This window comes from Heterodontus francisci, chromosome 7, assembly GCF_036365525.1.
Source record: "Heterodontus francisci isolate sHetFra1 chromosome 7, sHetFra1.hap1, whole genome shotgun sequence".
NCBI classification, from domain to species: domain Eukaryota; kingdom Metazoa; phylum Chordata; class Chondrichthyes; order Heterodontiformes; family Heterodontidae; genus Heterodontus; species Heterodontus francisci.
Genome location: NC_090377.1, coordinates 47548881 through 47562295, shown reverse-complemented (window position 1 = coordinate 47562295; position 13415 = coordinate 47548881). Strand labels below are relative to the sequence as shown.

At 39.8% G+C, this 13415-nt stretch overlaps 1 protein-coding gene across 2 annotated transcripts in view; it reads left to right on the top strand.

The window, feature by feature from the left end:
• Positions 1–13415, top strand: part of ccdc93 (coiled-coil domain containing 93) — an 87767-nt gene that overhangs the window by 31868 nt on the left and 42484 nt on the right. For both annotated transcript variants that reach the window (XM_068035121.1, XM_068035122.1), the window contains 5 exons: positions 2339–2375; positions 2529–2618; positions 5594–5644; positions 6938–7024; positions 10964–11080. In XM_068035121.1, coding sequence (XP_067891222.1) covers positions 2339–2375; positions 2529–2618; positions 5594–5644; positions 6938–7024; positions 10964–11080 — 382 coding nt within the window. The remainder of the gene's footprint in view (positions 1–2338; positions 2376–2528; positions 2619–5593; positions 5645–6937; positions 7025–10963; positions 11081–13415) is intronic.

The following is a 13415-nucleotide window of genomic DNA, read 5'->3' as shown; positions in this document are numbered from 1 at the left end:
TTTTAAAGTTTTACACTTCATTATTGATACCTGAATTTAGTATTGTAGATGTATCATAATTAAGAATCCAACAGCAACTTACTTTTATATAGCACCTTTAACTCAAATGTCCCACCGTGCTTCACAGGAGTGTAATCGGACAAAAATTGACATGAGCTGAAGTAGATATTGAGAAGGGTATCTAGAAACTTGGTCAGAAGTGGATTAGGAGGAGAGACCGAAGAAATGTTGTGACTTAGGGCCTAAATGGCTGAAGGTATGGCTGCCATTGTTGGAGCGAGGGATGCACAAGAGGTTAGAGTTGGAAGAAGCGTTTTTGGATGGTTTTAAGGGTGGAAGAATTTACAGGAATAAGGAAGGATGGTGCCACGAAGGAATTTGAACACTGAGTCTGAGAACTTTATAATCGAGGCATTCGTGACTAAGACCCAACGTAGGTCAGCAAGATGAAAACAAAATACTGCAGATGCTGGAAATCTGAAAGTGCTGGAAATACTCAGCAAGTCAGGCAGTATCTGTGGAGAGAGAGGCAGAGTTGATGTTTCAGGTCTGTGACCTTTCAGAAAGGTCACAGTCCTGTAACGTTAACTCTGCTTCTCTCTCCGCAGATGCTGCCTGACCTGTTGAGTATTTCCAGTACTTTTCGATAGGTCAGCAAGGATTGGATTGATGGGTGATCAGAACTTGGGATTCTAGCAGCAGAGTTTGGATGAGCTCAAACTTATGGAGGGTGGAAGATGGGAGGCTGGCCAGGAGAGCATTTGAATAGTCTAGGCTGGAAGTAACAAAAACATGAATGTGGGTATCAGCAGTAGATGTGCCAAGGCAGGGATCGTGCAGGTGGTGATAGAGATGGAAGTAGGTAGTCTTTGTGGTGAAGGGGATATTGGGGCAGAAGCTTAGCTCAGTCAAATAAGACGCCGATGTTAACGATTAAGTTCAGTTTGAGACAGTGGCCAGAGAGTAGAATGGAGCCGGTGGCGAGAGAACAAAGTTTGTGGTGGAAGCTGAATGCGTTGGCTTTGTTCCTCCCAATATTAATTTAATTGGACAAAATTATGGCTCATCCAACACCGGATCTCAGGCAAGCAGACAGGACATAAGCAGTAGAGAGGTTGAGAGAGGCGGTAGAGAGGTAGAATAGGGTATCTTCCTCATGCGTGTGGAACCTGAAGCCATGTCTTTGGGTGATGTCTTTGAGAGGCATCATGTAAATGAGAAATAGGGCGCCAAGGAGAGATTCTGGGCTCTAGGTAACTGGGCTTGAAGAGAATCCAAAGCAGGAGATTCCTTGGCTGCCACTGAGCAAGTGAGTGGAACCAGGCAAGGCAGTCCTACTTCGTTGTACAGCGGAGGAGAGGCGTTGGAGGATGGCATGGCCTAGCATGTCAAAGGCTGCAGAGGGGTTGAGGAGGGACAGAGGACCATGGGTCACAGTCACCAGTGGATGTCATTGTGACTTTTGATCAGGGCTGTTTTTTCCTTAATTTGAACTATTCGTGCATTTTGTTCAATTTGGAAACTGACTTTTGAATAATAAAGCTGCATCCAGACTTCGTTTACAAAGATACTTTTAAATTCTCAAATTCTAAAATTAACAGATTTTCTGCTACATCTGGGGGTGTAGGGAATATATTTACTACGCAAAGATGAAACATACCATATAGATACATTTTAAAATAGATTTCCAACTCTCTCCAGTTGTAAATTTCGAATTGAAATAACTTGTGTCTTTATACAACATGTGCTGGTCTCAGACTAGTATTGTGTGGGATGCACAGCAGCGGACCTGAGTTATATTTGACATTTGCACTGTCTGCCAATGAACTGTGCAGAGGTATTTTGATGCATGCATGCGTCTATGTATGCACAGAGCTCTGCTTGCTGGCCAGTTAAATTTTTAGTGTTTGCAGTACATTAAATGCCTTAAGTTTTCATTCAGTGGACCACTGGAGATCTTTTTAACCTTGACTGCACTGGGTCAAGATGGCATACAGCTGTTTTAAGCTCTAATTTTGAGTCCGATCATTGTCTTGACTCTAGTTACCCACTCATTTTGTTGATGCACGCTCATTTCGTTGATGTGTATCTCAGGATTGCTTTGCAAAAGCAGTAACGTAATGGTATGGTAATTAGCTGCAAGTATTAAGTCTCTCCTGTTTTAGTACTTGAAATTAATCATGCTTAGTTTTCAAATGATGAGGGAATAACTGGGTACTCATATCCATATTTGTTCCAAAACTAGTATATTCTGTATGTGATGCAATCAGATTAATAAAGATACTTTTGATCTTTTGAATGTCTTGCTCAAGTACAGATTTTTTTTCTCTTTCTGCAGTAAGTATGGTTTCAGCAAACAGTCAAAAACTGAAAAGGTAAGAATTAACTTCAAATCTCATTTATTCAAAAGGTTTAATTTTATCTTCAGTATGTCCAGATTGTAATGCTTTCCAACGCCACTGTCACTTTAAGGAGATACATTACTCATTTGTGCAATAATTTTTGATTGTTTCAAAATGGCTTTACAGAGTGAAGACAAAAAAGGGGCCCTGGGAACAGGGCTGGCAACTGGGGTGACTGAATTGTCTGAGGAGGATGATCTGCAGGCTGTTGAAGAGGTACATTGTACAATTTTTGTAATGAGAAATGATATATCTTGAAGCATTTGCCTTTTCATCCATCCCTCACACCCTGTATAATTCTTCAGCTTGTATATAGACTACCAGTTAAAAGCAGGGGGCCACATATAAAACATAAATCCATGTTTTAATTTGCATCTATTTCACATTGTGAGGGATACTAAGTTTTGCTAAAAATAGTCCTTTTCAAACATCTGGAACCCTGCAATTCAAATAAGACAAACCAGGAAATTACAAGTGCATATTTGACTGAGTTGTCTGGAATTTGAAGGACAGATTGCCTGGCCTCTTGACTTAGAAAAGTAAAATTACATTAGCTCACTGTTAATGTCTTTTAGCTGATTAAACCAGATTTAATGCAAGTAAACAAACAATTTGTAGTCAGTAACTTGCACTAAAATGTAAATGCGATGAAGACTGTTAATAGAATTGAGACGTTGCATTTGTTACACACCAAAATGATGGCGAACTTCACAATTATTCTCAGCATAAAAGAAAAGGAAAATCTAGAGTACTTAATTTAGAACTTTGAATTTTAATTTCAAATCTATGGAAGAAAATTAATTTTTTTTTTTAAAAAGAAAGTCATGTCATGGATACCCTCCAGTATATCCACTGATGTCCATTGTGAGGATTTTAATGGAGGGGTCCATTCCAAGCAGCAGGGAATGAAAACTCAATCCAGGCTGACATCTCTGGAGCTGCCCAGGCCCAGCAAACCACCTTACAGATTCATGTTCTCGTTCCCCAGCTTTTATTTTGAAGAGCTTTTAAACATTTTTTCTTTCACTTGGTCTGTAAGCATCATTGACAAAACTGACTTTGCTTATCCCGAATTATCCACGTTTGTACAGAATGGTTTGCTACGTCACGTCAGAAGTCAAGTACATTGGTGCGGGATTGGCATCACTGAGTAAAGATGTTGGGTTTCCTTTCCTAAAGAATGCTAGCGAACCAGTTAGGTTTTTAAGACGCTACAGCAACTTCAGTCACTTTTACTGATAGCATGGGAATTGAACTATGTGGAGTTCTTTCAACACTTGGTGCAGTGGGCTGAATGGTGGATATCTGCAAAATTGTGACTCTTCTCAAGGTGACTGATATTTTCTTATTTTAAAACTGACTACTGTTCACATTTCTGGGTGAAACGTGAGGTTCAGGTCCCTATGATTTTTGCCAAATAGATTAGTTAAGTAGCATTTTTAGTATAGAACAAGATTTATTTTCTTGGGCAACATATGTTCCCCTCATTTGTTCACAATGCTTTAACAAAAACCTATTCCCTCCAAAATCTGTTCTCCTAGCACTGCACTCAGCTAAGGGCGTTAAAGCACAAAAATGTTTTAATCCTCCAGAATAATCCAGTGCCAAAATATTAATTGCATTCTGGAAAGGAGTGTGTTCTATAATTCAACAGAAACATTTCTTTCTGCAGGCCAGAAAACAAACTGTCATTACTACACAATGTGAAAATGACTCAAAAACTCAAATGTGCAACATCATAGTCACAGATACATTCTCAATCACTATTTCAAAAAACAGTTATTGTCCATTATTACAAGTGTTTGTAGATTCACAACTGCGTAAACTTATTCACATAAAACTACAGCATATGAAATGTAATTCAATGATGGCTGGTGTTTAATTCCTCTTAATATCCCTTTCCCTTTTCAGTTTTCTCTCCTTGCCTCCTGACAGTAGCAACTGTCACTGGGGAACTGTTCCACAGGCACCACCTGTCCTCCCCTACCTTGCTCAAATGACCATTTTTCTCAATTGCAGTCTGGGCAGTGTGCTGATCATCTTACTAGGGTTGATTTTTCTTCCAAAATTTGTTGACTGTCTATTTGCTTGCCTGAGTTTGCAGTTACATCAATGGATACATATTTTCTGGCTTCTATCTGCAATGTGCTGCTGATCAGTGTCTTGGAGTCTACTTCATCTGTGTCCTGTGTGCACTCACTTTTTTTTTTATTGGCTGCCATGCCCTCACTGGCTACTGTCCGTAATTAATATTATTGCAGCACTCCTTCTGTTTTCCAATCACCCCAGTATTCCTCATGCTTTCGGTGAAGTTAACTTCAAATAAAATAAAAGAACCAATCGAGATTGAAGCAAAAATCACATTTTGTGTCTAATAATCCAGCCCATTCTCCTCGTGTCCTTTTATAAGTCTGGGAGCCTTCGCTTCAATGCATCGGTATTTAGGTTTCTTACTTACCAAATTTAGTGTCTCTTGCCAAAGTGGCCATTTAGTTTAATAAAAGCAAAATACTGTGGATGCTGGAAATCTGAAATAAAAACCGTGCTGGAAATAGCAGGTCTGGCAGCATCTGTGGAGAGAGCAGCAGAGTTAACATTTCAAGAGTCAGATAAGTCAGATATGACTCTTAAGATTCATATCCAACTCCAACGTCAACTGTTTCCACAGATGTTGCCAGACGTTCCAATCATTTAGTTTCATGTACACTATTGTCTTTGTGCAGCAACTAAATTACTACAGAACTTTTTTTTAAGGAATTGTATAACAGTTATGATTTTGGTTTCAACTGAAGTTTTAACTAAATGTTTATTGATTGAAACAAATGCATGGGTGTGATGCAAACATTTTAATAGGGATGTATTGACAATGCAGTGCTCATCAGTGTTCTACCTATACAAGATATAAAGTATTTTAAAGTTATTTCATGGCAACTCCAAGTTATATATAATTAAACTCCATCTGAGAAACACTATTTGCTATGTCAGGATAAACATTTTGGCAAACTGCTTGAGAATAGTCAATGAATTGAATTATCTTCAAATGAAACAAATAATCTTGCTCAGAATATTAGATTAATTTCCAAATGAATCATTCGCTTGACTTTGTAGCTTCGTGACTGTTTTAAGTTAGAATAGTTTAGCCTCAAGTTTTTGACTGTTAAAGATTGAAAATTGGTTTTCTTTGATTTCAGCTTCGCATTAAAAAGCTGATGACTGGAATGGCTGTGATGGCAACTGAAGAGGTAATTGTAAATGTTGAAAAGTCCATATAAAAATGCATACATATAATTAATGAGAGATTAAGCTCTGACTTTTTAAAGCATTGGATTCTAGATTTTAAGACTTTGTGCATGACTTTGTTGCATTTGATTTTTACTGATAAGCTGCAAGAATAAAACTGATTATTACTGTGTTTCTCAAGCTTGTATGTGTAAATAAAAGCTAGAGGTTTAGGGACTAAATAGAATTCTATACCATATCCAGAAATAAGATTGAGTTGTGTATTTTCTTCCAAATAGCTATTAGTTCTTGCAAAATCTGAGATCAAATGAGTGTAGAAATTTCCATGTTTTTATGATCTTGAAGCAGAAGAATTCAGAATTTTATAGAAAACTACCAGTAATGTGGATTTTTGTGCATATGCAAATTTGAAATGCAAGGGCTCATTCACACAGGTATTTGGAGACAGTTCTCATTTCCTACAAAGTGACAGCAATGTAAGACATTTAACAAAACAAAAAGTAGTGATATTTCCTGCTGCCTTGGTACCCACCAAAAAGTGTTCCTTTTAAGTTGGCTTTTATTTGCTTCTCCCATTTGTTGTTGTGAATAGAGGTGGATCATAAATTCAATTCAGATCTATTTGTTCTAATATATCACAATGGATTAAAATACTTACTCCACGATAATATATTCTTAAATAAAAACAAAAAGTGCTGGAAATACTCAGCAGGTCTGGAAGCATCTGTGGAGAAAGCAGCAGAGTTAACGTTTCAGGTCAGTGACCTTTTTCATCAGAACCGTTTTCGGGCAGACGAAAGAGCATCTTTCACTGAGTTGATGGTCTTCCAGTAGCAGTTGGTGTTTATCTCTGTGTACGTCCCTGGGTACAGATTGTAAAGCGTAGAGTTCTGTGTTAGAGCTGCCCGGGGTGAACCTTGACAAAAGCCAGGAAAAAAAAACAGGAAAGCAATGCCATTAAACAACAGGTTAAATGGACGAATGCACCTGCCCAACATGACTAAGCACTCACTTTGCCCCGTCAAGATATCCTATATTAAAGTGATAGTTACCTTAGAAATGAAAATATTACATCCTTTTGCTCATCCTGACAGTGCAATTATTGTGTTAATCATAAAGGCAAACTTGCATGCTTAAATGTAGTTTAGTAACACCATTTGAGATTGAACAGTTTTGCTATCACAAGAATCAACAATGGACATTACACTGTCAAACACAACTTTAAACTGATTCATTCTGATTTTATGAACCTTTACAACTTGTGGCTTGACATTTGCATTGTTTTTGATTTTCAGGGGAAACTGACTGCCAGTACAGTGGGTCACATAGTAGGATTGCAGTCAGAAGAAATTAAGCAGATTGCATCAGAATATGCTGAAAAGGTAAGGTATCTTATCACATCCTATGGGCATTCCACAGCCAATAAGAGACTACTTAAAATTATGTTGCTTGTATAAGCAATTTATGCTCTGCAAGGTATTAATAAATGGCAAATTAGATCAATGACCTGATCATTTTTTTTGATGGCATTGTTGGGTCAGGATGCTGGAAGAACTCTGCTAGCTAGTGTCATGAGATATTTATGCCTGTGTGTACAGACAGACGAGGATTTGGTTATAAGGTCATAAGAACTAGGAGTAGGCAATTCAGCCCCTCGAGTCTGCTCCGCCATTCAATATGATCATAGCTGATCTCCTCTCAGCCTCAACTCCTTTCCTGCCTGTTCTCCATAACCCTTCAACCCATTACTAATTAAAAATCTGTCTATCTCCTCAAATTTACTCAGTGTCCCGGCATCCACCGCACTCTGGGGTAGTGAATTCCACAGACTCGTGACCCTTTGAGAGAAGTAATTTCTCCTCATCTCAGTTTTAGGATAAGGGGTAGCAGATTTAAAACTATGACCTCTCGTTCTAGATTGCCCCACAACAGGAAACATCCTCTCTACGTCTACTTTGTCAGTCCCCTTAATCATCTTGTATACCTCAATTAGATCTCCTCTCATTCTTCTAAACTCCAGAGAGTAAAGGGCTAAACTGCTCAATCTCTCTTCATAAGACAAACCCTTCATCTCTGGAATCAATCTAGTGAACCTCCTCTGAACTGCCTCCAAAGCAACTACATCCCTCCTCAAGTAAGGGGACCAAAACTGTACGCAATGCTCCAGGTGCGGTCTCACTAATACCTTGTGCAGTTACAGCAACACTTCCCTACTTTTATATTCTATTCCTTTAGCAATAAATGCCAAAATTCCATTTGCCTTCCTTATTGCCTGCTGTACCTGCATACTAGCTTTCTGCGATTCATGCATGAGGACACCCAGATCCCTCTGCACCAAAGCATTCTGAAGTTTCTCTCCATTTAGATAACTTGCCTTTCTATTCTTCCGACCAAAGTGGATAACCTCACACTTATCCACGTTTAAACTCCATCTGCCAAATTTTGGCCCATTCACCTAACCTATCCATATCCATTTGTAAGCTTCTTGTTTCTTTATTGCAACTTACTATCCCACCTATTTTTAGTGTCATCTGCAAATTTGGCTATAGTACCTTTTATCCCTGCATCCAAGTCATTAATATATATATTGTAAATAGCTGGGGCCCAAGGACCGCACCCTGTGGCACCCCACTGGTTACATCTTGCCAACCAGAAAAAGACCCATTTATCCTGATTCTCTTTTCTGTTGGTTAGCCAATCCTCTATCCAAGCTAATAATTTGCCCCTAACCCCATGTGATCTTGTCTTGTGCATTAACCTTTTGTGCGGCACCTTATGAAACGCCTTCTGGAAGTCCAGAAGGCATCTACAGGATCCCCATTATCCACTTTGCTTGTTACAGCTTCAAAGAACTCTAGCAAATTGGTCAAACATGATTTACCCGTCATAAAACCATGCTGACTCTGATGGAATTTGTTTTGACTTTCTAAATGTCCTGTTCTTGCTTCCTTAATAATGGATTCTAGCAATTTCCCAACGACACATGTTAGACTAACTGGTCTGTAGTTTCCTACTTTCTGCCTCCCTCCCTTTTTGAATAAGGGCGTTATATTAGCTTTTGTCCAATCCACTGGAACCTTTCCCGCATGCAGGGAATTTTGGAATATTATAACCAATGGATCCACTATCTCCGCTGCCACTTTCTTTTAAGATCCTAGGATGTAGGCCATCAGGCCCTGAGGACTTGTCTGCCTTCAATCCTAATAGTTTGCTCAGTACTTTTTCCCTAGTGATGATTTTTCTAAGTTCCTCTCTTTCTGTAACCTCTGCATTTCCTGTTACTATTGGGATGTTACTATTGTCCTCCACCGTGAAAACTGAGGCAAAATACTGATTTAGTGTCTCTACCATTTCTGTGAACCTCTCTATTAACTCCCCTGTCTCATCCTCCAAAGGACCAACATTCACTTTAGCTACTCTCACCTTTTATATACTTTATAGAAGCTTTTGCTATCCGTTTTTATATTTGCGCTAGTTTTCTTTGATAATTTACCTTTTTTATTACTTTTTTAGTAACCTTTTGTTGATCTTTAAAAGTTTCCCAATCTTCCAGCCTGCCACTGGCCTTTACAATATGGTATGCCTTAGTTTTTGTCTTTATGTTATCCTTAACTTCCTTGCTTAACCATGGATGTTTTTCCCCTTCTTAGAATCTTTCTTCCTCTCCGGAATATATTTTATTTGGGAGGAATTGAAGATCTCCTCAAACATCTGCCACTGCTCATCAACTGTCCTATCTTTTAGTCTTCCTGCCCAGTCCACTAGGGCCAAATCTGTCCTCATGCCTATGTAATTACCTATGTTTAACTCCAGAACGCTAGTGTGGGACTCCAGTTTCTCACCCTCAAACTGAAACGTTAACATTAAAATGTGAAATACAGCATTTCTGCGAATGCAACACCCCCACAGTATGGCACTTTAACAATTTCGGCTTGCGTTTTAAGTGCTGGAGCATGTAATAAAGTAGCAGGATTTTTCTTTTAAGGATGTGGAGGAGCTCAAGAAATAATTCTGATATTTTACTCCACGATTGGAGTTAAGCACTTGGGGTATGCAATTTGAGGGAAGTTGAATATGAAATGAATCTAAGAGTAGACTGGGTTTGATGATTGAACAGTTCTTGTCAACCAAATTAATGAAATGAAGTCTGCCTGCCTGCCCTATCAAGGTGCTAAGTGAAATGTGTTTTGGCAGTCTCAATTGAGTTTCTAGCAGCTGAATACACAGTAATTTTGCATGACATGTCTGGCGAGGAGGATATCTACTGTGGAAAATAAAAAGTTGCACTTGTGCAATAGTTTCTTGTTTAAGTAAATTATTGCCTGGAGCACTGTAATGTATGAACTTCTCCATTTACTCCCACATCTAACTACACTATCACATACTAGAAAGATGCAAGAAGTCCCATAGTGCCACATTTCCAAATTGAGCTGCGTGTTTCCCAACTACATGCTGCCTCTTGATTGCAGTCATGTGCTAACTGTTCAGCTGGCCCACACTCTTGACCACTTGTACGTTTGGGAAGGTACTGCGCTAAAATAAATTGGTGTGGGTGGTGTAGATGGGAATTTGGATCTTGCTCTGCTAATGTCACTAAAGGGACTTGTCTGCATAGTTCTGGACCTTTGCACATTGTTGCATAGTCAACAAGTATCATTCAGTTGTCTCTCCAGAAATCTAAAACTCTGGGCTAGTTTCGGATGCCAGTTGATATATATTTGAGCCAGGAAAAATAACCATCACCAAGCTGGTACTGAACTTTTGTAATGAAATTAATTTTACTCCTGTCTACTTTCTGACTGAAATCAAAGCAAAATACATACCTCACCAAAGGTCCCTAACAGGGAAGTTGAAATTTTCTCTATCAACAGCAACAATCTGTATTTATATAGTGCCTTCAGCATAGTAAAATGCCCCAAGGGACTCGCAGGAGCATTATCAGACAAAATTTGACACGTGATATTGGGGCAGATGACCAAAGGTTTGGTAGGTTTTAAGGAGCATCTTAAAGAGGGATAGAGCAGTGGAGATGCTTGGGACCCTGGCAGCTGAAGGCATGACCACAAATGGTTGAGAGGTTAAAATCGGGTGCTCGAGACCAGAATTGGAGGAGCACAAATACCTGAGTGTTGTAGTGCTGGAGGAGATTACAGAATTGGGGGTGGGGGGGGGCAGTTTTCTTTCAGTTCCATTCTTCTAGTCATAGTTACTTCGTTTGACAATAGTTGTCTCAATGCATGTATGCAGCTCTTCTGTGCCTCACCAGCAAGTAGTCATTGGTATTGGGTATTGAGGTAAAGTGGCAATTTTTATAATTGCAGCAATCTGAGTTTTCAGCTGAGGATCGCCCTGAGCGGCTTGGTGCTGCTCAGCAGCATCGAAGACAAGTTGCATCTCTAAACAAGCAAATCTTACAAAAATCGAAGCAATTGGAAGAGGTAGGTTTCTGGAACGAAATCTTGGCATGAAATGTTCCTGTATTTTGAAAACACTATTTCGGTTCATAACGTTTGCTGTCCTGTGAGGATTACGGAAGCTGCTTTGGGTCATATTAAGTGTATTAGAATTTGGATTGTTTTAAATTAAGCAAGTGTACGTATCTTGACCAGAGGATCTAGTTGGTTTTCTATTTTCTGGCATCAGTTTTTTTTTGTGTTTTCAGAAATCAAAACCATTTAAATTGACATGTTGTAGCAGGATAAAGTAAGACTCAACACTTAATTATATTTTATATAGTACCTTTCCCTCAATGTAATAAAATTATTCAATTGTTTTACAGTTGGCATCAGACTTGAGCAGGAATAGCATGAAAATTAGGCCATGTGATACAAAGCTCTATTGGAGTAGATGGGAGGAGATGTGGCAAGTCGGAGATTTAGGGAATGCTCCCGATTGCTCTGCCATCAATCATAGAATGAAGGAAAAGCACAGAATGTGCAAGCAAGAACATTTCAGAGATGGGAAGGAGTAAGGCTGAGGAGGGTTTTAAGACCAGGGTGAGGATTTTGAAGTCCATGCATTGAAGGATGGGCAGCTATTAGAGATCAGGAAAGGAAGAGAAGATTGGTGAGCAAGAGTTTGTCTTGAATAGGTTGCAGATGGAAGAGGTCTGAATGAGTTGGATTTTATAAATGGTGGAGCTCGGGAGCCCAGCATGACATTGGAATAATTGAATCTGGAGGTGACAAAGGCAGGAATGAGGGTTTCAACAGCCTCAGGTAGGAATGATGGCTCATAATTTGAGATGGAAGTAAATTTTCTCGGTGATGGTCTTTGACTCAACTGAGCTGAGCTTTATTCGGCATTTGAGGTTGCCCAACATGTATTGAATTTGTGCAGGCATCTAGGGAAATAGTGACAAGTGTGAAATTTTGATAAGGTCTGAAAGATGGTTTCTACTTTGCGATTGTTGATCTGCAAAAGTCCTGGCATACCCATTACTTGGGTGTAATGGGAAGTAGGTATCACATTAAACGGTAGAATCAAAGTTTGTGGCTGATAGCCCAATTGACTGTTGGTCTAGAATTCCAAAATACCTGTTCCAAAAATGCCGCGCAAAACATTGCTAAACAAAGTTGAGTTTTGATTTTTTGGTTGGATATGAATCTAGCTACATAAAGTCAGCTCAGCATGGGAAGTGGGGTGGTCACTAGCCGAGACTCACCATAGCTTGGTCAACAATCTGGACAGAGGCATTGGCGAGCTCTCGTGAGTTTGTGAATAGCAAAGGTATATCTGTGGTTAGAAGGACCTTGGGTGGGGAGGTAGTAGAATAGATTGCAGACAGCTGAAGATAGATACAATTGAAGAAATAGGCCAGTGTCTAGTAAATATTTCATCAATATAGACAAATATAACATGATGCACTTTAGTGGGTACAACTCTAAGCAGAATTGTATGCTCAAGGCTGCTGAGTTGGAGAAGGGCCTGGGATTCTACTGAATGAGTAATTGAAGTTTCATGATCAATGCAGCAAGGCTGTTGGGAAAGTGAAGAGGGTGTCGGAGTGTGTTGCCAGGACAATTAGGTCTTGAAAATAATGGAAGGAGTAGATAGTCCAAATGTATAGACTGTGTGAGCTAGGTGGGTTAGGGTAAACCAGGGGACATAAGTATAAAGCACAGTATAAGGCACAAAATTAGGTTAGATGTTGGGTACTTTTCACAAGGCCTGTTGACATCTTAAAATGAGTTGTGCGTGCATTCACTACAGACATTCAAAACAGAGCTGTTAACCCTAGTGTTACTGGAGTTTTTTTATTTATTTGTTCGGGGATGTGGGCATCGCTGGCTATACCAGCATTTATTGCCCATCCCTAATTGCCCTTGAAGGTGGTGGTGAGCTGCTGCCTTGAACCACTGCAGTCCTTGTGGAGTAGGTACACCAACAGTGCTGTTAAGAAGCGAGTTCCAGGATTTTGACCCAGCGACAGTGAAGGAATGGTATAGTTCCAAGTCAGGATGTTGTGTGGCTTGGAAGGCAACTTGCAGGCTGTGGTCCCATGCATCTGCTGTCCTTGTCCTTCTAGTTGGTAGAGGTCGCAGGTTTGGAAGGTGCTGTCTAAGGAGCCTTGGTGCATTGTTGCAGTGCATCTTGCAGATGGTACATACTGCTGCCACTGTGCGTCAGTGGTGGAGGGAGTGAATGTTGAAGGTGATGGATGGGGTGCCAGCCAAACAGGCTGCTTTGTCCTGGGTGGTGTCGAGCTTCATTGTCGGAGCTGCACCCATCCAGGTAAGTGGAGAGTATTCCATCGCACTTCTAACTTGTAGA